At 43.2% G+C, this 21277-nt stretch overlaps 2 protein-coding genes across 2 annotated transcripts; one reads left to right on the top strand and one right to left on the bottom strand.

The window, feature by feature from the left end:
• The first annotated feature begins 7201 nt into the window (after positions 1–7201).
• On the top strand, positions 7202–12479 carry LOC138350455 (uncharacterized). The gene is made up of 4 exons (XM_069301343.1): positions 7202–7243; positions 8525–9700; positions 10712–10849; positions 11260–12479. Exons 1-4 carry the CDS (start codon positions 7232–7234, stop codon positions 11329–11331), a joined length of 1398 nt encoding a protein of 465 aa, XP_069157444.1. The 5' UTR covers positions 7202–7231; the 3' UTR covers positions 11332–12479.
• A 527-nt stretch (positions 12480–13006) lies between these two features.
• On the bottom strand, positions 13007–20023 carry LOC123753206 (cuticle protein 19). The gene is made up of 4 exons (XM_045735196.2): positions 19954–20023; positions 15732–15968; positions 14689–14844; positions 13007–14173 (listed from the first exon to the last, which is right to left on the bottom strand). Exons 1-4 carry the CDS (start codon positions 20011–20013, stop codon positions 14117–14119), a joined length of 510 nt encoding a protein of 169 aa, XP_045591152.2. The 5' UTR covers positions 20014–20023; the 3' UTR covers positions 13007–14116.
• Positions 20024–21277: the final 1254 nt, after the last annotated feature.

The raw sequence follows: 21277 nt of genomic DNA, 5'->3' as shown, positions 1-21277 counted from the left end.
GATTATACGCAGGGTTAAGGTATTCTTGCTCGTTGGTCTGTAAACCTCTGTGTTATGTCCTTAATAACCCTCCAGAGGATGTAATCCACAATTGCAAACTGTATTTTTTGCCAGGTTGCAACATATATATATATATATATATATATATATATATATATATATATATATATATATATATATATATATATATATATATATATATATATATATATATGTCGTACCTAATAGCCAGAACGCACTTCTCTGCCTACTATGCAAGGCCCGATTTGCCTAATAAGCCAAGTTTTCATGAATTAATTGTTTTTCGACTACCTAACCTACCTAACCAAACGTAACCTAACTTTTTCAGCTACCTAACCTAACCTAACCTAAAAAGATAGGTTAGGTTAGGTTAGGTAGGGTTGGTTAGGTTTGGTCATATATCTACGTTAATTTTAACTCCAATAAAAAAATATTGACCTCATACATAATGAAATGGGTAGCTTTATCATCTCATAAGAAAAAAAATTGAGAAAATATAATAATTCAGGAAAACTTGGCTTATTAGGCAAATCAGGCCTTGCATAGTAGGCCGAGAAGTGCGTTCTGGCTACTAGGTACAACATATATATATATATATATATATATATATATATATATATATACATATATATATATATATATATATATATATATATATATATATAAGCCTATACTTGCATAAACCACAAGTGAAGATTAACAATCTTTGGACAACACCCACCAGTGGGACTCGAATCCAGAAAGCACAACCACCTTCCAGTAGCTGGCATAACTAGTATGCTTTAACCCACTACACCATCAGACCTTACAAAAAAGTAGATAGTTCGAGATATATATCTCAAACATCTCCACTTCCCGAAGGCACCAGATGAGTGAGGGGTCAGTCTGCATTTTTCGTCAAGCCACTGTCAATGTGAGAGAACTCGTGTCCAGCTTATAAGCCTATACTTGCATAAACCACAAGTGAAGATAAATAATCTTTGGACAACACCCACCAGTGGGACTCGAACCCAGAAAGCACAACTACCTTCCAGTAGCTGGCATAACTAGTATGCTTTAACCCACTACGCCATCAGACCTTACAAAAGAAGTAGATAGTTCGAGATATATATATCTCAAACATCTCCACTTCCCGAAGGCACCAGATGAGTGAGGGGTCAGTCTGCATTTTTCGTCAAGCCACTGTCAATGTGAGAGAATTCGTGTCCAGCTTATAAGCCTATACTGGAAGGTGGTTGTGCTTTCTGGGTTCGAGTCCCACTCGAAGTATATATAGTTCGAGTATATATATATATATATATATATATATATATATATATATATATATATATATATATATATATATATATATATATATATATATATATATATATGACAATGTCAGACCATGGAGGAAAAATGAAACAGGAAATTTCCTTAAGTACTTTCGTATATTAAATACATCTTCAGAAGGTCGGAAGGTCGGTGACTTTCTGAAGATGTATTTAATATACGAAAGTACTTAAGGAAATTTCCTGTTTCATTTTTCCTCCGTGGTCTGACATTGTCACATTCTTAATCACGTGTTTATTTTCGTGATATACACACACATATATATATATATATATATATATATATATATATATATATATATATATATATATAACTGAAAACTCACACCTTAGAAGTGACTCGAACCCATACTCCCAGAAGCAACGCAACTGGTATGTACAAGACGCCTTAATCATTAAGGCGTCTTGTACATACCAGTTGCGTTGCTTCTGGGAGTATGGGTTCGAGTCACTTCTGGGGTGTGAGTTTTCAGTTGCATATGTCCTGGGGACCATTCAGGCTTGTTCGCATATATATATATATATATATATATATATATATATATATATATATATATATATATATATATATATATATATATATATATATATATATATATATATATAAATATATATATATATATATATATATATATATATATATATATATATATATATATAAAAATATATATATATATATATATATATATATATATATATATATATATATATATATATATATAATAACGACACAAAACGAATCGTAGCTACACCTTGGCGTGGATTATATGGACTCGGTGAGGGAGCCGGTCGGCTGAGCGGACAGCACACTGGACTTGTGATCCTGTGGTCCCGGGTTCGATCCCGGGCGCCGGCGAGAAACAATGGGCAGAGTTTCTTTCACCCTATGCCCCTGTTACCTAGCAGTTAAATAGGTACCTGGGTGTTAGCCAGCTGTCACGGACTGCTTCCTGGGGGTGGAGGCCTGGTCGAGGATCGGGCCGCGGGACACTAAAAAGCCCCGAAATTATCTCAAGATAACCTCAAGCCTTCTACTCAATGACTGTGTTTTTTAGATTCAGGTAAGTAGTGAGTCTTACGTATGTTGACGGATATTTTCGTTGTCCTTATACTTCACAGCTATTTTTATTGACGTTAAAAAATTTTAAGCGTTTGAATTTTGTTTTTATTTTTGTATATTTAAATTTTTGATATCATATTCCTACATATAATAATCAGAAGACAGCAAATAAGTCCAACATTCAAGAGGACAAGAATAGACTTAACTAAAGAAAACGGACTCGTTCAAGTAATAAACAAACATTTAACCTTTACGAGCTAATCTGGTTTTCACTTCATATGAGCTTAGTGGACGACGTTTGTGGAGCACCCACAAGTGCCCTGCCCTTGATGTGTGAGGCGCGGAGGTGGTGGATACTGTCAGAGTTTGTTGTTTTTGTTCTTTTTTTGGGTTGGCACTTCCCCTCACAGGTGAGGGGGTGTCTCTTCCCCTCACAGGTGAGGGGGTGTCTCTTCCCCTCACAGGTGAGGGGGTGTCTCTTCCCCTCACAGGTGAGGGGGTGTCTCTTCCCCTCACAGGTGAGGGGGTGTCTCTTCCCCTCACAGGTGAGGGGGTGTCTCTTCACCTCACAGGTGAGGGGGTGTCTCTTCCCCTCACAGGTGAGGGGGTGTCTCTTCCCCTCACAGGTGAGGGGGTGTCTTTCCCCTCACAGGTGAGGGGGTGTCTTTCCCGTCACAGGTGAGGGGGTGTCTCTTCTCCTCACAGGTGAGGGGGTGTCTCTTCCCCTCACAGGTGAGGGGGTGTCTCTTCCCCTCACAGGTGAGGGGGTGTCTCTTCCCCTCACAGGTGAGGGGGTGTCTCTTCCCCTCACAGGTGAGGGGGTGTCTCTTCCCCTCACAGGTGAGGGGGTGTCTCTTCCCCTCACAGGTGAGGGGGTGTCTCTTCCCCTCACAGGTGAGGGGGTGTCTCTTCCCCTCACAGGTGAGGGGGTGTCTCTTCCCCTCACAGGTGAGGGGGTGTCTCTTCCCCTCACAGGTGACGGGGTGTCTCTTCCCGTCACAGGTGAGGGGGTGTCTCTTCCCCTCACAGGTGAGGGGGTGTCTCTTCCCCTCACAGGTGAGGGGTGTCTCCCCTTCACTTGTGGTGGTACATTCCCTTTTCAGACGGGGGAAATACGCTTGCCTCACAGGGGGTGGTACACTGCCCTCACAAGTGAGGGTACATTTGCCTCACAGGGGGTGGTACACTGTCCTCACAAGTGAGGGTACATTTGCCTCACAGGGGGTGGTACACTGTCCTCACAAGTGAGGGTACATTTGCCTCACAGGGGGTGGTACACTGCCCTCACAAGCGAGGGTACATTTGCCTCACAGGGGGGTGGTACACTGTCCTCACAAGTGAGGATACATTTGCCTCACAGGGGGTGGTACACTGCCCTCACAAGTGAGGGTACATTTGCCTCACAGGGGGGTGGTACACTGTCCTCACAAGTGAGGATACATTTGCCTCACAGGGGGTGGTACACTGCCCTCACAAGTGAGGGTACATTTGCCTCACAGGGGGGTGGTACACTGCCCTCACAAGTGAGGGTACATTTGCCTCACAGGGGGTGGTACACTGCCCTCACAAGCGAGGGTACATTTGCCTCACAGGGGGTGGTACACTGCCCTCACAAGCGAGGGTACATTTGCCTCACAGGGGGTGGTACACTGCCCTCACAAGTGAGGGTACATTTGCCTCACAGGGGGTGGTACACTGCCCTCACAAACGAGGGTACATTTGCCTCACAGGGGGTGGTACACTGTCCTCACAAGCGAGGGTACATTTGCCTCACAGGGGGGTGGTACACTGTCCTCACAAGTGAGGATACATTTGCCTCACAGGGGGTGGTACACTGCCCTCACAAGTGAGGGTACATTTGCCTCACAGGGGGGTGGTACACTGCCCTCACAAGTGAGGGTACATTTGCCTCACAGGGGGTGGTACACTGCCCTCACAAGCGAGGGTACATTTGCCTCACAGGGGGGGGTACACTGCCCTCACAAGCGAGGGTACATTTGCCTCACAGGGGGTGGTACACTGCCCTCACAAGTGAGGGTACATTTGCCTCACAGGGGGTGGCCCTGGAAACACAAACCGAAACTGTCTCTATTTTCCGCTTGTTACAACTTGTAATAAAGTTGTTATATCTTGGCTTAACGTGTTTATGACGTATTAGAACGTTGTTACAACTTGCTATATTGGTTGTTATAACTGGTTAGGAAGTGTTAAACCTTGTTCAAACGTTGTACCAACGTCGTAGTTTCGGTGTGTGTTTAGCGGGGGTACACTGCCCTCACAAACGAGGGTACATTTGCCTCACAGGGGGTGGTACACTGTCCGCACAAGCGAGGGTACATTTGCCTCACAGGGGGTGGTACACTGTCCTCACAAGTGAGGGTACATTTGCCTCACAGGGGGTGGTACACTGCCCTCACAAACGAGGGTACATTTGCCTCACAGGGGGTGGTACACTGTCCTCACAAGCGAGGGTACATTTGCCTCACAGGGGGGGGTACACTGCCCTCACAAGTGAGGGTACATTTGCCTCACAGGGGGTGGTACACTGCCCTCACAAACGGGGGTACATTTGCCTCACAGGGGGTGGTACACTGTCCTCACAAGCGAGGGTACATTTGCCTCACAGGGGGTGGTACACTGTCCTCACAAGCGAGGGTACATTTGCCTCACAGGGGGTGGTACACTGCCCTCACAAGTGAGGGTACATTTGCCTCACAAGGGGTGGTACACTGTCCTCACAAGCGAGGGTACATTTGCCTCACAGGGGGTGGTACACTGTCCTCACAAGTGAGGGTACATTTGCCTCACAGGGGGTGGTACACTGCCCTCACAAGTGAGGGTACATTTGCCTCACAGGGGGTGGTACACTGCCCTCACAAACGAGGGTACATTTGCTTCACAGGTCCAGTGAGATAGATAATAGAGAGGGGGTGGTACATTGCCCTCCAAATATTCCAAATACAACAGAAGCTGATGGCAGGGGAAATGTCATTTAATTAGCACTAAAATCGGTTCATGATCTTTACATTAATGTCCCGTCAAAATAACTTGATAATCTTCGTCTTACGACATAAATTGATCCTGCATTAAAGCATTTTTACCTAAGGATTTCAAATGTTCTGATAGGTTCCCACTCCCTTTCTGTGCCTCGGGCCATGCCCTAAAAGTGAGTGATTAAAAACAACTGAAAAGTGTGCCGCCGCCATGTAATGCCAGGCGGAACACGTCCTGGAAACACTTTCCTGGAAAGGAAAGAAACAGGTCGAAGGGAATACTTCCGGAAAGGAAATATTCCAAATACTTCCGAAAGGAATAATTGTTGTATTCAACTCTTTCCTTCCCACACTTGCCTATCTTCCCCGTTAGGTAGGCCTAGTAACGAGGCAGTAGTTTTCCTGGTGTTTGCACTGTGTGTGTGTGTGTGTGTATTTACTATTTGTGCTTGCAGAATCAAGCAATTAGCTTTTGGACCCTGCCTTTCTATCCAGTGTAATTTCCTCTATTATATCTAATACATATATTTCTAACACACACACACACACACACACACACACACACACACACACACACACACACACACACACACACACACACACACACACACACACGCACACACACGCACACACACGCACACACACGCACACACACACACACACACACACACACACACACACATCCTCAGGAAGCAGCCCGTAGCAGCTGTATAACTCCCAGGTACGTATTTACTGCTACGTGATCAGAGCATCAGCGTGAAAGAAACTCGGCCCATTATTTCCGCCTCGGCTGGAAATCGAACCCGGGCCCTTAGAACTACGACCCCCGAGCGCTGTCCACTCAGCCACGAGGCCCCAAACCCCATGTGTGTGTAAGTGTGTGTGTGTGATCATCATATATTATCATATACCACTTGGTTAACTTGAAACAACACATGAGTCGGCTCAAGAAAGGTCATGCTTATAACAACTGACATATACCATGTTTTATAGGCGTATGACCCACAAGTTGGGTCAAGACAATGTTCCAACTGACCTTTAACGTGCCCCAGGAGTCTGTTCCAGGGAAGGTCAGAATGCAGTATACTGACATATACTATAGAAGTCAGAGGGGAGGAAATAATAATTACGGATCATCAGCACTGCTCACAGCCACACCTGCTGAGGCGTGCAGGTGTATAAATGTTGTGGTCAGAAACTGTCAATGTGGTCAGAAACCGTCATACTGACAGTAAATGACGGCGATACTAACAGTAGCTGTCATATAGACAGTGAGTGTTCCCGTGACATGAGCAGCAGCAGCCATAAAACAGTAATAGTAAAATAGTCGTACGAACAATAAATAGCGGAGATGGATGCAGTTTTAATCATGTAGATAGTGAAAGAAAATACCACAGATAACTACAGTGACAGTGAGAGTAACTTCAAGGTCCTCAAGCTGGAAAACAACATTGAATCATCAAAATCAAGTTTATCCCCCCCATCGCCTCCACCCGAGGGGGGAAAAAAAAACATGCAGATCTTTTGCAACAGAGCCACTGAACGACCTTAGGACTATCTAACCACGTCACACATATCACTATAACAAGTCCCTATTGAACAAAAGCAAGCGAGCATGATAAGAAGCCTCACAGTTGAACAATATTTACAAAATTTGCTTCACGCTGAACGCAATTTACAAAAAAAAGAGACGTGATAGCGGGCACTATTAAATATGTGAGGTTGAGAAAGTGTTGCAAGGTCAAGTTTCCAGGGGATATATGTATATATATGCGAGAGGATAGAGCCTCGAACAGCAGTTAGGCAGCAGCCACCATTCCATCATTATGTCTCCTGAGGTTTGTCTCTCAATATATATATATATATATATATATATATATATATATATATATATATATATATATATATATATATATATATATATATATATATATATATATATAAATCTTTCTTTACTTCTTTATTAATGTAAACTGATGACCTCTCAAGGGTTAGAAGCTGTCTGTCCTTACTATACTCTGCTATCTATTGCAATAAGTATACTTCCCACAGTGAATAACAAACCTGCCCTGCTTTAGTGTATGTAATACGTTGAGCTCTGGTTCGCCAGACGTTTCCCCTGGCGGAGTGTGCTATAGTACGCCAGACGTACCCCTAGGGTATGGGGGAGAGACAGACTACTGTTCGCCGGACGTGCCCCTGAAGACTACACCACATCGTAGAGCAGAGAACATCGCCACATCTCCTCCTTATTAATGTTCATGATTTGTTCTTGTTGACCCCTGATGTTTACGGTGTGTCCATGATAGTAGAGTGAGACCTTCCATCCTCCCTCTGCACCCACCTTGACCCATGATAGTAGAGTGAGACCTTCCATCCTCCCTCTGCACCCACCTTGACCCATGATAGTAGAATGAGACCTTCCATCCTCCCTCTGCACCCACCTTGACCCATGATAGTAGAATGAGACCTTCCATCCTCCCTCTGCACCCACCTTGACCCATGATAGTAGAGTGAGACCTTCCATCCTCCCTCTGCACCCACCTTGACCCATGATAGTAGAGTGAAGACCTTCCATCCTCCCTCTCCACCCACCTTGACCCATGATAGTAGAGTGAGACCTTCCATCCTCCCTCTGCACCCACCTTGACCCATGATAGTAGAGTGAGACCTTCCATCCTCCCTCTGCACCCACCTTGACCCATGATAGTAGAGTGAGACCTTCCATCCTCCCTCTGCACCCACCTTGACCCATGATAGTAGAGTGAGACCTTCCATCCTCCCTCTCCACCCACCTTGACCCATGATAGTAGAGTGAGACCTTCCATCCTCCCTCTGCACCCACCTTGACCCATGATAGTAGAGTGAGACCTTCCATCCTCCCTCTCCACCCACCTTGACCCATGATAGTAGAGTGAGACCTTCCATCCTCCCTCTGCACCCACCTTGACCCATGATAGTAGAGTGAGACCTTCCATCCTCCCTCTCCACCCACCTTGACCCATGATAGTAGAGTGAGACCTTCCATCCTCCCTCTGCACCCACCTTGACCCATGATAGTAGAGTGAGACCTTCCATCCTCCCTCTCCACCCACCTTGACCCAGTATTGTTCTTCCAGGTGTGTTTGTTGATGTTGTTGGGGGCTGTGGCCACGACCAGCGTCGCGTCTGCCGCGAAGCTGCCCCTTCCTCAGGACTCTGGCCCTCACTCGAACCTCTCCCAAGCCCCGGAGGAACTTGCCCCCGGTCTCGGCTCTCTGTCTTCGAACTTGTATGAAGCGCCGGTCGAACCACTGGTACCTTCGAGATTGTATGAAATTCCGTTTGTGCCAGCTGCCACTGAACCAGCTGCCACTGAACCAGCTGTCACTGAACCAGCTGCCACTGAACCAGCTGCCACTGAACCAGCTGCCACTGAACCAGCTGCCACTGAACCAGCTGCCACTGAACCAGCTGCTCTGTACGAAGCTCCACCTGCGCCATCCACCACTGAACCAGCTGCTCTGTACGAAGCTCCACCTGCGCCAACCACCACTGAACCAGCTGCCACTGAACCAGCTGTCACTGAACCAGCTGCTCTGTACGAAGCACCAGCTGCGCCATCTACCACTGAACCAGCTGCTCTGTACGAAGCTCCACCTGCGCCATCTACCACTGAACCAGCTGCTCTGTACGAAGCACCAGCTGCGCCATCTACCACTGAACCAGCTGCTCTGTACGAAGCACCAGCTGCACCATCTACCACTGAACCAGCTGCTCTGTACGAAGCACCAGCTGCGCCATCTACCACTGAACCAGCTGCTCTGTACGAAGCACCAGCTGCGCCATCTACCACTGAACCAGCTGCTCTGTACGAAGCACCAGCTGCACCATCTACCACTGAACCAGCTGCTCTGTACGAAGCTCCACCTGCGCCATCTACCACTGAACCAGCTGCTCTGTACGAAGCACCAGCTGCGTCATCTACCACTGAACCAGCTGCTCTATACGAAGCACCAGCTGCGCCATCTACCACTGAACCAGCTGCTCTATACGAAGCACCACCTCCGCCATCTACCACTGAACCAGCTGCTCTATACGAAGCACCACCTCCGCCATCTACCACTGAACCAGCTGCTCTATACGAAGCACCACCTCCGCCATCTACCACTGAACCAGCTGCTCTATACGAAGCACCACCTCCGCCATCTACCACTGAACCAGCTGCTCTGTACCAAGCTCCAGCTGCTTTATACAGTGCACCACCTGTAGAGCCATCTGAGCCGTCTGGCCTGTACCAAGCACCGTCAGCGCCTGTAAGTAAGCACAGTATTGGTGGGGAGTTTCCCGTGGGTTGAAATTGAAAATATTGAGAATTGAAAAGAGAATAGCTTGAGCTACCTCATCCCTTTGTGTCTATTTTACCAGTTTATTGAGGTAAAATAGACACAAAGGGATGAGGTAGCTCAAGCTATTCTCACCCCGTTCAGTACATCGTGTTAATACATACATAGACACACATCACAAACCATAAACATATTACCAAACATTCTGAGAGATAAACATCTAAACATTTCCTCCGTGGGTTGAGGGAAGGAATTCTAGCAGGAGGTGAAACCATTACTATTCTTCCCTAGCCGTCAACCATGTTTTCCCTGGGGCAGAGAAAACATGGTTGACGGCTAGGGAGGATTAGTAATGGTCGTAGGTAGCCAGTTGCCATGTTGGAAACGTTCATATGAACACTTGCGTTGTTTAAGCGTAACATTTCCCTTATTTGAAACCTCACTATAAGCCTTACGTCTGGTTCTCAGCATTTTCTTGTTATAAAACATTTTTCTTCGCCATAACTATTGACTCCATTTTAAAGTGGAGTTAAGGTAGGGAAAAGCCTTATTAAGACTTATTAGGACCCCTAACAAAGAAGAAAAAACTGTGAAGAATTACAGGTTTAGAACACAATAAGAAATTATCGTTAGATAAGGAAATATGTAATTTTTGTTTGTAATACTTGCTCTATTTGCCTCTATTAATGATATCTTTTCAATGCAGACGAGGAGTCACAAAAACGTGGCTGAAATATGTTGACCAAACCAAACGTCGTCACCACGTATTAGAAAGTGAAGGGACGACGACGTTTCGGTCCGTCCTGGACCATTCTCTAGTCGATTGAGTCGTCCCTTCGTCGTCGTCCCTTCACTTTCTAGTGTGTGGTTTGGTCAACATCTTTTCCAGTATTCTGAAAACCCTCAGGAGAGAGGAGGTGTACACACGATTCTTGTGTACAATTGTGCAACAACGACGTTTTAAAGTCGTCTGCGTTACAGATGGTCGGAATGCCGTACGACTTCCAGTGGGTCGTCCAGGACGGGGAGAGTGCTAACGACTTCAGCCATGCGGAGAACAGCGACGGTCGTACTACCCAAGGGGAGTACCGCGTCCTCATGCCCGACGGTCGCACTCAGGTGAGTACCTGCGTCTTGATACCCGACGGTCGCACACAGGTGAGTACAACGTCCTGACGTCTGACAGTCGCACTCAGGTGAGTACTTGCGTCCTGATGCCCGACGGACACATTCACGTTAAAATGCCATCAATGAAAATTCCAAAAAAATATTTTTATCCATAATAGTGTGAACCAGTCTGAGACTACCATATCCTAAACAGTCTAATATGTCAAAAAATGCAGGAGTTTCAGTTTTAATGTTCATCTGAGTGGTCGAGTCTAGTCACGAATTTCCATAGATGGTCTCATCCTAATAATAATATAAACATATAGGCTTATATAATAATTATAAACATATAGGCTTATATAATAATTATAAACATATAGCAGTTAAAAGTTCAACTCACTGATGCACTCTGCCTCACGCAGGTGGTGAAGTTCGTCGACAATGGGAAGGGTTTCCGTGCCTCTCTGTCTGTGACAGGGAAAGTGGGAGAGTGATCTGCTTTGCTCACCTGGATTCGCCTAACTGTTGTGAGACGCGCCCCCATACCGATGCTATATTCACATGCGAACTGATGCGTTCCGTCTGCGAAACGTTGAAAAGGTACATCATATGTCCTAATTCTTGCATGTGCATGTGTGCTATTTATTGCATGTGTGTATAATATGCCCTAATTTTTTTTTCTGAGGGATCTGCATTGTTTATTCAACTAATTCTACAATATGGTATACTTCCACAGTCGCTATATGTACTATGTACACAATATACACTGTGAAGATACCCCCACCCCCCCTAAAATAGATAATTGACATATACAGTTGAGATTGAAATTCAACGCTAGGTCAAATGTTAAAAAAATAAGGTCTGATATAATACTTTTATGATCTAGAAGTGATTAGGATTATTTTCTCAGCTGGTCCTTCTTCCATGTCAATATAAATCCAATTTTGATTTTTATAAGCGATACAGTTTACCTTTTTTACGTAAACTCTACAGTCTGTACGAGTACTGTTATTTTAGAGGTTACGTTGTATTTGTTACGTATATTCGTGGCAACGTAGCCTGAGCACTGATCTTGTCCTAGCCGCAAAGTGGGGAGTCAGGCTCGTCAAGGTGGTGAGGTGAAATGGTGACTTTAGCGGGTTTGCGTATGTAAACACACACATACACACACACACACACACACACACACACACACACACACACACACACACACACACACACACACACACACACACACACACACAAAATGTCTTGTGTGTGTGTGTGTTGTGTGCCATAACGTTAGTTGGTAGGAATTCCAACTAACTCAGTGTTGTGTTGTCATGTAACTTATAAACGAGAGTAGGTAGGTAAACACTACTAAAATATTCACACACACACACACACACACACACACACACACACACACACACACACACACACACACACACACACACACACACACACACACACACACTTTTTTTTAACCAATTGACTAATTAATTGTTGAATCGTCGTCATCAAAGTCAGGTCTTATCGAACCTAATAGCAGCTTTACCTATAACAAAATGTAACAATTTTGAAGAGCACGAAGAAGATTTTGTACATCTCGTGGAATAAGAATATTGACCAGCCTGGACAAAAATAAAAAGTTCCTGGATAATCTCAGTTCATTCTAGTCCTATGGATAGTAAGGGCAGAACCACAGATCAACGAATATGTCATGAGAAAAAAATATCTGGTTTAGAAACGGGAGATCAACAGATTTTCGACAGAAACCACTATGCACATTTTACTCAAGTCTCCTTTTTCTAATTCACGAAGGAGGTTGACAAACTCCATAATTTTTTTCCAGCGACTTTTGCACCTTGACCCAAAATAGATTTAAACAAAAAATTTGTGTTGGAAGTTAAAATATTACAGTTCATAATGAGTTATAATGTTTATGCTCTGTTATTATATCTCTCCACATTCGCCTTTCCTCCAACATCGGGCAAATGGAGCTCGGTGCTGCCGTGTTGGCAATTCACTCGACAATATATTTCAGTGATGAATTCAATCCCAGCGTCTGCAACACTGCAGCGGACAGCAAAGCGGCCAAGAGAGAGTTTTCCACTCTGTATGATACTTGCTATAATATTCACCTTCCGACCAATTCATTTAAACATGGAGGACAAAGAGACTTGGGTATTGACAAATACGACTTTTTTATTACATACAATGTATTGTATTGTACAATCTCGAAATGCTAAGGTATAATAAGATGTAGTGTAGAGACAGAAAAATTCAGAGGTGAAGTTTACAACTTAGATGAAATAAAAGTTTTTCTTAGGGTTTACAAAAAAAATATTATTGATTACCAAAAAAAAGTATAAGAATGAGGAACGCTTGCCACTGAAGATTACTACTTGCTGTTGAAGAACACTTTTTTCGCTGTAGAAAACTTTCCACTGAAAAATACTTGTTTCTATCTGAAATCTTATGACAGAAAACACTTGTTACTGAAGAAAAGATGCCACTGAAGAATACCTGCCGCTGAAGAACACTTGCCAGTGGAGAACACGTGAACACTTGCTATTGTAGAACTCTTGCCGCTGAAGAGTTTTGTAAATATATATTTTGTCAGGTATTAGTACATCATAAGCCACCTAATATATAAATATGAAAGAACGGTCGAACAAGAGACAAGTTCTGAAACAGATGAAGATTTTAGGTCCGGTAGCCCTGAATACCTCTTATGATTTTTACATTGTAAGTGTGTGATTTAACACTAATAAACTTTGAATGAGAAAATCTATACAAGTTTTTTTTTTTTTTAAAAGAAGCATCAAAAGTGTCTAATTCGAGCTGTAGAAAATATAATGAAAATATAATATATATTTTTTGTAAGAAATTATTCTGTTACGGTTTCAACTATGCATATATTTACAAATTTCACAATTTGAGGAGATAAGAATGGTCGAGGAGAGAGTACACGAGAGAGCAGAGAAAGTGAGAAAGGAACTTTAATGATTGGTTCGTAGGAATGGTCGTTCCAGGGTCGTTGGAGTGAGGAAAGAAAGCTCGTTGGCTCCGGTTGTCCATGTATCATGGTCGCCCTTGCGTTCTGAACGTTCGATTTGGAAGTGCTTCGGAGTTTACAAATTTATCGCAAACAGGATACATGTTCGGCAGCAAGTGTTCAGAAGGAGGGTCTCTAATGATCGGAATTATGGGATCCGAGGCACTTCGAAGTTCGAAATCAGATAACTGATCAATCAGATAGCTGATCAATCAGAGAGCTGATCAATCAGATAGCTGTTACACGTAGGTCACCTCGGCGTTGAATCCACCGCCGTTGTCGAAGAACTTCACCACCTGGGGAAAAAAAGAGACAATTAGGAACAAGATTGAGAATGGCACAGTTGACGAATGAGCCTTAATGATGGTCCTGAATCTTACGTATCAATAACTTCATCCGGCTGATTTCTCACGACATTGCCAAACTTTTTTTTTTTATCAAAGAAATAATATGTGGGATATTTGACTCTCAAGAAAATATAAACACTCAGAAGTACACGCTTGAATACGATCGTCGGATATCAGGATGCGGTATTCACCTGAGTGCGAATGTCTGTCATCCAGACGCAGGTACTCACCTGAGTGCAACAGTCGGGCATGAGGACGCAGATACTCACCTGAGTGCGACCGTCGGGCATGAGGACGCAGGTACTCACCTGAGTGCAACAGTCGGGCATGAGGACGCAAGTACTCACCTGAGTGCAACAGTCGGGCATGAGGACGCAAGTACTCACCTGAGTGCAACCGTCGGGCATGAAGACGCAAGTACTCACCTGAGTGCAACAGTCGGGCATGAGGACGCAAGTACTCACCTGAGTGCGACCGTCGGGCATGAGGACGCGGTACTCCCCCTGGGTAGTACGACCGTCGCTGTTCTCCACATGGCTGAAGGCGTTGCCACTGTCCCGGTCCTCAACGCCCCACTGGAAGTCGTACGGCATCCCCTCCATCCCTGGGGTAGCTGGGGACTGAGGAAGACAGGTTGCTCTAAGTCTTGTGGTGCTACGTTTGGTTCCGTGTTTTCATGACCACCTTAGTTACGCTTTAAACATTTGACGTGTTATATTCAATACGCCTCAGCTTCTTAGGTTCTCACCTGATTTTTATATCTGCCATTTAGTTCTTCAATACTCTCAAATAAGGCTACCAAGCTACCTATGTGTTAAACTTCTAAGGTTCTCATTGTCCTTCAATATTATCAACGCAGCATAAAAATAATTCTGGAAATTGACTGTTTTCTCTTTATTGATCACTTGGCAGTTTTTCGTGATTTACACACACACACACCGATATATATATATATATATATATATATATATATATATATATATATATATATATATATATATATATATATATATATATATATATATATTACATCTATATTTACATCTCCTATTTAGATAGGAGATGTCTCGTATGGGCCAATAAGCCTTCTGCAGCCTCTATGTTTCACCTCACATTTATCCCTTATGTATCCCCCCATGTTTTTCACCTTCATTATATTATCACCTGACCTAATGCGGGTATAAAATCAACTAGTATATATATATATATATATATATATATATATATATATATATATATATATATATATATATATATATATATATATATATATATATATATATATATATATAGGCCTACAGGGCCTTATCTATGCCATGTAGCCCTACGGATTCATGCATACTCTGCATACAGATTCTTATCTATCTCCCACATGCAAGTCCTATCCCGTATAGGAAACTGACCCCAGCTTCGTTTCCCATCATTCTCAACCATCACTCCGAACCCCTCATAAGTTAGTAATTCATGTAATAAGTTCTTCAGAGCAAGATATTATTGTGAGTTTTACCTTATAGGTCTGTGGGCGGATATTTGAGGCCTGTGGGGGTGGGTTGTAGGTCTTTGGGGGTGGGCTGTAGGTCTGAGGTGGTGGTGGGCGTGAACGAGGTGGAGGTGCGGGCCTGGGTGGTGGGCGTGGAGGTGGAGCGACGGGCGTCTCGTACAGGCCCGAGGGCGGCGGTGGGCGTTGGTAATTGTACTGTGGGTCAGCGAGAGCTACTCCAGCCACCAGGGTGAGGAGAACCAGCTGTGGGAGGATAATAATACTCATTATAATTATCATTATTAAAATCGGAAAAAAATGACAATCGTAATACTGTTATTACCAGTTGTTAATGGATGTATATATAATGTTTCCCATTTTCCCTTTCACGGACGCACCATGTGACGAGAGAAAACGGTGGTCGTATTGCGCCTAGGTCATGTGACTGGGTCAACTGACCTTACAAGTCGTGTCTGTTTTTCAGGTTGCTGATGTTTATGACTCGTGTGGTGCCATTTATATGCTGTTCTCGCTAATTATTCTACCACTCCTCCAACCCATTCATCCTTCCCTTTCTCGGACGGGTCATGAAATGGGGGTCTTGTATGCCTTCTCTGTGATTAGACAATGAAAGGCTGGAGAAGGGGGGTAGGTTTTTCCGGACACCAAGGCCGTGGTTCTTCTTGGAAGGTGAAGACAGAGGTCTTGTTTGTGTTCTTCTCTGCCGTTTTAATATCGTCGCCCACAATAAAAAACACATTTTAATACGTTCGTTACTTGGGATGCAATTCGCTATTATTACAACTTTTTTGTTGAGAAAGCATTCGAAACCTGTTATTTAATGAGCAGTATCTGGTGTGATACGATAGATTTTGTCCTCTAAAGTTTTCAGAATTTTGGTGTTTCTCTAAAATCACGAAAGGAACCTTACAAAAAACACTGATTTTATTATTTTGTAATAATAACTCGGTTGGAGCATTATGTGATTCATATCTTGTAAGTTATTGCTCATTGTCTGAAGCATTAGCGAGCCATCTCGCCTTTCAGTATGGTCAGTCTGGAATATTAGCGGAGCATGTCATCCTTCAGTAAGGTCAGGCTGGAGCATTACTGTAATGGGAGACCAAACCACTCATCAGAAAATGATGAAACGACGACGTTTCTGCATTTTCTTGAGTGTGATTTGGTCATCAACTCTTCAGCCACGTTACCGTGACTCATCATTTGTAGTACAGAAATTATCCTAATGAAACAGGGTGATTGATCTATGGAACCAATTAAAAGGTAACACAATAGACGTGAGATCACTTCCCTGGGGTGACACGCAAGCATAAAGGGATTAGTTAACCACCACGTTCTTGTTAAATAAATTGGTAACCACAACATCGCGGATAAAACATTTCATTCACTAGGATCATCGGAGGCTGGAACCGCAGACCACAAGTTGGTAGGTCTGCGGATTGCTGTTTTTGTTGTTAGCGGTTCGAGGCTCCGATGGTTCAAGTGAATTAAATGTTATTATCCATACGTAATCAATACATCTTCGGAAGGATTCTTCTGAAGATGTATTGATTAATTCGAAAGTACTTAATGAATTTTATGCCTGATTTTTGTTCGTTGTCAGATATTAATTCTTATGTTACACATAATTTTTCTAAGCAGCCTAACCCACCCTAACCTAGCCTAACTTAGCCTAACCAAGCCTAGCCCAGCCTAGCCCAGCCCAGCCTAGCCAAGCCTAGCCCAGCCTAGCCTAATTTAATACCATGCATTAGGAGCAAGAACTACCCAGAAAAAAAAATGTCGGACCTAACAGCTTCCGGAACCCGCAAGACTACGAAATTTGATCCGATATTGGAAAGTTTGCTTAATCGTAAATAACGCGATTAAATACCAAATTAAATACTTAAATACTCTTATAAAATAAATTAAATACTCTTTGTATACTGCTATGGCCCAACAAGATGAAGGCTGCCGTGTCGTATATCTACCCTGGAACACAGACTAACAGCGTCGTTAGCCATCGACACAGTAGACTATACGAATGTAATTTTTCTGGAGATCATAGAATATTTCCAGACAGTTTTGAGTTTGTTACATGAACACACAAATGGCGGCGGAAAAGATTGCAAATGTTGAGAGTTTGCGAGCCGACAATTTCTATGAGAGTCCTGGGGCTAGATTCACGAAGAAGTTACGCAAATACTTACGAACCTGCACATTTTTTCTCAATCTTTGGCGGCTTTGTTTACAATTATTAAACAGCTAATGAGCTCGGAAACACCAGGAGGCTGTTTATATCAATATCAACAGTTGATTGGGAAGTTTTCATGCTTGTAAACTGTTTAAGAAATGTAACCAAAGCCGTCAAAGATTGAGGAAAGATGTATACGTTCGTAAGTACTTGCGTAACTGCTTCGTGAATCTGGCCCCTGATCTTGCGACACAGTACACTTCGAGTGTCCTGATCTTGCGACACAGCAAACTCCGTGAGTATTTTGATCTTGCATCAGAGCAGACTTCCCGAGAGCCTTGAACTTGCGTCACCCCAGATGAGACTGGTGCTCTCATCTCAAGATGCGGCAAACACATGACTGTTAAGAACTGCATTTCATCCGCATCCAGTCAATCCTCATGGTTTACCAAGAGGCAGATCAGAAGTGGCTTTTGCTTAGCCAAAACCATTCGAACCTGTAAACCCATTTAAGTACTAAAATACGTCAATATTGAGCTGCATTTAATTAGACGCTGTGGTCGATTACGTGCTAAAATTTCGGTCCATTAAGTGTGAGGACAGGTTGCTACAGGTTGTAGCAATCCGTTAAAAAAGCGACGTATTAGTCAAAATCAAAACACTGTAATTTTGACGTTTTCTCTACATTGGCCTCGATAGATTGTACGTTTCTGGCTAGGCAAAACAGTTGCATTGTTTACGGAGTGGCGAATCGTGATAATGGGCTGCAAAGTGAGCCTTGGGCTCACTTTGTGTAATGTGGGCTTTGTGTAACAGCCCTCGATCCTGTCTACGTGGTGCTCGATCCTGTCTATGTGTTTCTTTATCCTGCATACGTGGTTCTCGATTTTGTCTAGGTGGTTCCGGATTCTATCTACGTGATTCTCGATCCTCTCTATGTGGTTCTCGATCCTGTCTACTGGGTTCTCGATTTTGTCTACGTGATTCTGGATCCTGTCTATGTGGTACTCGATCCTGTCTATGTGATTCTCGATCTTGCCTAGGTGGTTCTCGATCCTGTCTAGGTGGTTCTCGATCCAGTCTACGTGGTTCTCGATCTTGTCTAGGTGGTTCTCGATCCTGTCTACGTGGTTCCGGATTCTGTCTACGTGGTTCTCGAGAGTGATCAACGCGTTCAACGCCACAAAAGCAAAACAGCCGTTGATCTCGTTAAACTAAAAATTTAGCTTTTTTAAACAATATATAGTTTGATCAAAGAACAAATGGAATACATTTTTAGGCGTAAATAAAATAGAAATATTAAATTAAGGTAATTCATTTTTCTTTCTTCTGTTCGTAAATGATTTACATAGAATTACAGAGTAACGTAGCTATGTTTTTCATTAAACTGTCAGACAGTCTCAAGTACTGTTAACTCGAATATACAGTTGGTGAATTCTTTCTCTGCTAGAGGTCCCCAGCTTCCCTGCCTTCCAATTGTACGACTCTTAGAAACCAGCTTTATCTGACTTCTAGAGACATAGAAATTCCCCCGAGGCTGTTATCAAGCATCTCTGAGCCTCCTGATCGATAGAAATGGAGTTTAAACTAAACATTTCAGTCTAATCATTTTGTTATTCTTACCGGGATAACTGATGCGATATAACTATTTAATAAATTATATTTTAACTGTTAATATGATTATTTTCTTTATTCCTATTTATATATTTTTCATAGCAATTGTGTTCATTTCATTGTGTTAGTACCCTTAATCTAACCTTCTTTTTGCCATCCTTCCCTTATTTTAGTACTTCTTAGAGTATTCTTTTGTAATGGTTCTGTGCACTGCTGCCCCATCTTTGCTATATCTTTAACCATGAGTCTTAGTGTATATACTACCCCATCTACAGTACCGTTCTTCCCTCTGTCTATGCCTCACTCAGGTGAGCAATAGCTCTCCTTAACACTATCCTCTCTCCTTCCCTCCCTCTCGAGTCCCACTCACTCCCATCACACACAAAACTAGGTGAGTACACGCCATGGAACGACGGGCCAGACAAGCAAGGGACGACCTACCTTACAAGATGCCATGTTGATGCTAGAGAGACGATGTGGGGCCAACTGCACTCCTGTCATGGTGTCTTCCTTGCTTATATACCCCCCTATTCCTCCCCAGCACTCCATCTCTCCCTCACTTTCCTCCTTGTAAGGTGGTGACCTGACCTCCACCTTGGTGCTGCTCCGATCCGCCTTCTTCAGCTCACTTCTCAAACACCCAACCTGTTCCCACGAGCTGACAAATTTATGAATTAAAATAGTTCCACCAACCATTAGCGTACGAACCTATACGACCTCACCTGAGCTATAGAACCTGATGTTAATTCTTAAATTCCAGTGAAGCCATTCTGTTTGGACGTTGCAACTGATAGCCTCCAAATTGACTGTGAGATGAATTGAGAGGTCAGATCTGTCATCACCAGATGGTGATGACAGAGCAAAAGTTCAAATAAATAGAACTGGGCATAAGTTCAACCCTCTGAAACTGGACATAAGTTCTACTATTAAGAACTGTATATAAGTTCATCCATTTAAAACTAGGCACAAGTTCAACCATTTAGATCTGAATATATATTTAACTAACACAACCAATTCTGTAGAAATGTTCCAAGATGATATCCTTTAAATAATCAAATTTTACGAAGACTTTGAGCGAATATGTTTTGAATTGTCTATAAAGTCATCCTTATCTAGTAGACAACCCCCCTCCCCTTTCCTTCCCTGTTCACCAGTATAGATATCCATTGAAGCTATTTGTTGTTGTTTTAGATTCAGCTATTCGGAACAAAAAAAGTTCCAAACAGCACGGGTTACGGTGAGCCGGTAGAGGACTTACTGGCACAGGAGATGTGTTCTATTGAAGCGTCTTTCTATAGCCAACGGGAACTGTTCAAATGGTTAGCGGAGACTGAGAATGATTCGTGTTACTGTTCAGGAGAGATCAGGAATGCACCTGCACATGAGACCTGGAATCATGAATTGATACGGGTCCAAGAAGTACCGGGATGCCATCTCTTTCATTACGTGTGGGTTGAGTTTTGTTGCTGCTCGACATTGTGATTGAATCCCTGTTCCTGGAATTATCTCACTGTCGTAAACTAAATAGGAGATCATTACAACCTCGTGAATAATTCCAGTAATTCCCAATAACTTGTGTTAGCGAGGCGTTCAAGACTCGGACCTCCCCTACAGTTCATCATGTGCTAATTGGGGCTAATTATCAGGAACTCTTCATACCTTCCGCTAATGATCGGTAAACTCCTCTCCAAGGATTCTAATTATCAAGCGACTATAATTATATTGCAAATTTGTATCTTTGAATTATCGCAAACCGACACCTGTA

Source organism: Procambarus clarkii, chromosome 5 (genome assembly GCF_040958095.1).
Source record: "Procambarus clarkii isolate CNS0578487 chromosome 5, FALCON_Pclarkii_2.0, whole genome shotgun sequence".
Taxonomy (NCBI): Eukaryota; Metazoa; Arthropoda; class Malacostraca; order Decapoda; family Cambaridae; genus Procambarus; species Procambarus clarkii.
This window is presented reverse-complemented; position numbering and strand designations above follow the sequence as displayed.

Excerpts from the sequence above, each read along its gene's own strand:
- LOC123753206 (XM_045735196.2), bottom strand. The coding sequence starts at position 20,013 with ATGACAGGAGTGCAGTTGGCCCCACATCGTCTCTCTAGCATCAACATG. Across the intron at positions 15,969-19,953 it reads TCAACATGGCATCTTGTAAG|CTGGTTCTCCTCACCCTGGT; the intron begins GTAGGTCGTCCC and ends ATCCTCCCACAG. Across the intron at positions 14,174-14,688 it reads TGCCCGACGGTCGCACTCAG|GTGGTGAAGTTCTTCGACAA; the intron begins GTGAGTACTTGC and ends TTTTTTCCCCAG.
- LOC138350455 (XM_069301343.1), top strand. Across the intron at positions 9,701-10,711 it reads ACCAAGCACCGTCAGCGCCT|ATGGTCGGAATGCCGTACGA; the intron begins GTAAGTAAGCAC and ends TCTGCGTTACAG. Across the intron at positions 10,850-11,259 it reads TGCCCGACGGTCGCACTCAG|GTGGTGAAGTTCGTCGACAA; the intron begins GTGAGTACCTGC and ends TGCCTCACGCAG.